This window comes from Austrofundulus limnaeus, unplaced genomic scaffold, assembly GCF_001266775.1.
Source record: "Austrofundulus limnaeus strain Quisiro unplaced genomic scaffold, Austrofundulus_limnaeus-1.0 Scaffold226, whole genome shotgun sequence".
Lineage (NCBI taxonomy): Eukaryota > Metazoa > Chordata > Actinopteri > Cyprinodontiformes > Rivulidae > Austrofundulus > Austrofundulus limnaeus.
Window position 1 is genome coordinate 31164 of NW_013952628.1, and position 3819 is coordinate 34982.

Sequence of the window (3819 nt, forward strand, 5' to 3'; positions counted from 1 at the left end):
TTACAACATAAAAAAAAATGTAACAAAACTGATATCAAAAGATGTAAAAGATATAAAACAAGATGTAAAAGATATAAAACAAGATGTAAAAGATTTAGATACTGTATAAAACAAGATGTAAAAGATATAAAACAAGATGTAAAAGATATAAAACAAGATGTAAAAGATATAAAACAAGATATAAAAGATATAAAACAAGATATGAAAGATATAAAACAAGATGTAAAAGATATAAAACAAGATATAAAAGATATAAAACAAGATATAAAAGATATGAAACAAAACACTCTGAATGCTGAGATTATAAAAGTCTCTGTTTGGTTCGGTTCTCCAGGATCTGGTGACAGACATTATTTACAGGCTGCAGAAGAAAAAAAAAAGGCAGCCGTCCAGAATCCAAAGACGTTCGATTATTAGCCCCAGTTGCAGCTGAAGGTTCTTTTTATACAAATGAAGATGAAAAGATAAAAATAAATATGTGGAATCTTTCACGAGGACACCTCTGCCACGGTTGTAAGTGTGGAAACGTGAGCAGAGATCAACGCTGCGTCTGAGTCCGGCCTGCAGCTCAGAGCTCACAGGTCGAGTGCAAAGAAGAAAACATTTAATCTCTGTGAGTTTTGTCTTCCTGACTGCAGATCCTGCAACAAACGGCTGCGCAGATGATCTCAAATCCTCCCGACCCGGCAGAGGAGTGACAAGACCGAGGACTCGCAGATCCAGGATTACTCATCGGAGTGGAATGCTTCTTGTTTCATTTGGATGCTTGAAGCATCGCTGGCCTCTTCAGACGGGAGCTGAGCTTTCTTACTGTCATTCTGCAAGATTTGGTCAATCAGCTTCCACTTATACATCAGCAATTTGTGTTTTTCTGCACAAATTTATATATTTCAAATATTGTTTTTGTGTAATGCAATCCATTCTTTTTGTTTTTGTGTATAAAACATAAAAATAATCATATAACATGAACATTTTGTGCAAATGAGCTAAGAAACGGATTACACCCACTCATGTATAACTTATTTTAACGCTTTAATAAACCCTCATGCCAAACATTTTAAATAAATGACCTAAACTCAACGTTGAGCATGAAAAAAGTTAAAGGTCATAAGTGCTGTAAGGATTTTAAAATGACAGCATTTTTTGTTATTTCCTGTTCAGAACGAGCAAAAAAAAAGCTTAAAAGTTTGGTGTTAAAGAACTCGAAATAGCTGAATATAGCAGAAAGCAACAGTTAGAAGCAGAAATAGCTCAAACGGGCAGAAAGAAGCAAATAAAAGTAGAAAACAGCAGAAAAAGTTTAAATTAGCAACAAAAAAGTAGCTAAAATTAGCATAAAAACTAGCTAAAGGTAGCAGACAAGTTGAAATTAGCACCCAGATGGTGAGAGGGGTGGAAAATGTTAAATTAGAAGGAAAAAAAAGAACAAAATCACAAAAATGACAATTTGTTGTAAAATCGCTAAAAACAGCCAAAATATGCAGTAAAACAGCTATAATGTAGCTGTATTTTTTTCTTTAGCATAACAAAGCAAAAAGAGCACAAGTTTGCTAAACTAAGAACACAACTAAAGAGCCACCAAGATGTAAATTTGGCTTAAAAAATAACTTTAGCTAATAATAGTTGAAGATTAGCTAAAGTTTCAGCAAATAGCTGAATATAGCAGAAAGCAACTGTCAGAAGCAGAAATAGCTCAAACTGGCAGAAAGAAGCAAATAAAAGTAGAAAACAGCAGAAGAATAGCAAAAACGGTTAAAATTAGCAACAAAAAAGTAGCTAAAATTAGCATAAAATCTAGCTAAAGGTAGCAGACAAGTTGAAATTAGCACCCAGATGGTGAGAGGGGTGGAAAATGTCAAATTAGAAGGAAAAAAGAATAAAATCACAAAAATGACAATTTGTTGTAAAAATCGCTCAAAACAGCCAAAATATGCAGTAAAACAGCTATAATGTAGCTGTAATTTTTTTAATTAGCATAACAAAGCAAAAAGAGCACAAGTTTGCTAAACTAAGAACACAACTAAAGAGCCACCAAAATGTAAATTTGGCTTAAAAAATAACTTTAGCTGAAAATAGCTGAAGATTAGCTAAACTTTCAGCGAATAGCTGAATACAGCAGAAAGCAACAGTCAGAAGCAGAAATAGCTCAAACTGGCAGAAAGAAGCAAATAAAAGTAGAAAATAGCAGAAAAAGCTAAAATTTATTAAAGCATAAAAAAATTCTTGTGCTGTGAAGGATTTAAAGGCAGAGTTTTGAGCACAAATCATGGTTGTTTTGTTTGCATCATGCAGCAGAAACAAGCCCCGCCCACTGGCAGCAGGTCTGTAAAGTTCGGCCTCGCTGGCAGACAGACCAGCTGGGGTCAGAGTCCTCTGCAGGACCGCGGCCTCGGACTCTCCGGGTCCAGAAACAGAAACCATCAGTAAATATCTGGCAGAGGACGAGGAGCTGGTCACAGGATCACAGGAGTTACGCTGAGCTTTAGTTTCTGGTGTAAAGTGAAGGAATTAACGGGACGAAGCTGCTCCTGGAGCGTTTTAACGCTCGACACAATAAAAGCAGGAGGAAAGAGACGTGTTGGGACGGTTTGTGAGTCTGTCCCTGTGTGTAATCTACAGCAGAGTGGGCGAGGCACTTCCTTCCCTCTGCAGAATGAGAACACATCATTTCCACGCAGCTCATCCTGACGCTGCTTCAACTCGTCTCACATTTTAAAACTAATCCCTGTTTGGAGTTAAAACTCGTAACACAAAAACAAAGAAACAGAAAAAAGACAAACTTACAGAGTTGACAATTCCTTTGAGAGCGTGGAAGCCATCTTTGACAGGAAACACGTTGTTTTTGGAGTCGGCGATCTCAGCGAGCTGTGAGGAAGAGAGGAGTAAACGAGGAGCGCTGCTGATTGAACAGTTTTCTCCTCTTTCTGACGGAGTTGTGTGTCTTTGCTCCGCTGTGATGGGCAGGAGGAGCCGCAGCAGATGGCACGACTGTGGCCAACACTTTGTTCAACGATAAAAACCACCGTAGCACAAACTGCTTTGTTTCTGACTCGATGAGTGTCGATGGACGGGGGCGGGGGGGTGACCAGGAACAGACCACCAGGGTTCCCACATGAGAACGATGAAATGCACGTCACCCACCAGCTCACAAACTGAACTTTTAAAGACAATTTGATGCCATTTGTTGATTTGACTGCATCAAATCTGACTTCCTCGTCTGCAAAAACAACTAAATGACATCATCTCTGTGAGAACTGAGGCTGCTGAGCTGCTGCGGCCATCTTTCCTTGGGTCCAACAGTTACTGCCAGTGTTTTATTAAAACCCATCCACAAGTTATTAAAGGAACAATATCATGTAAAATCAACTTTTTTTAGTTTTATGTCATGTTATAATGTTATACTCTCATAAAAACATGCCCAAAGCCTTGCTTTGACTCATTCATCATGTTTGAGAAATCCTGCAGCGTTTTTATGAAGCCATGCTGAGGAGCAAAACAACAGGTGGGGACCAGGAACGCCCCTGGGACGTGTCTTTAAGCCGAACTTCCTCATGGCGGATGAAAGTGAAAGTGAAACCTAACTGTCTGAGCTCTCAACATTAGTTCTCACTCAGTGAAGCTCTTTTCAGATTAAAAATACCTTTGAGGAAATGTATTTTCAGATGCCAAGTAAACTGCATCATGGCCGCCCCCCATACCGAAATGGACGGGACAGAAGCGGAAGGTGGTTCTTAAAGAGACAGAGGCCAATTTCAAGGCGTTTAGAAGAGGAAGTGATTAGAAGATAAGTTTATTTTCTATTTAAACATAATAACAGCC

The 3819-nt window shown here is 38.4% G+C and overlaps 1 protein-coding gene across 1 annotated transcript in view; it reads right to left on the reverse strand.

The window, feature by feature from the left end:
* The window catches only part of antxr2a (ANTXR cell adhesion molecule 2a), a gene marked incomplete at both ends in the record, with an annotated part of 41494 nt that overhangs the window by 30788 nt on the left and 6887 nt on the right, over positions 1 to 3819 (reverse strand). The window contains 1 exon segment of the mRNA XM_014019667.1: positions 2785 to 2865. Within this exon segment, the coding sequence (XP_013875121.1) occupies positions 2785 to 2865 (81 nt within the window).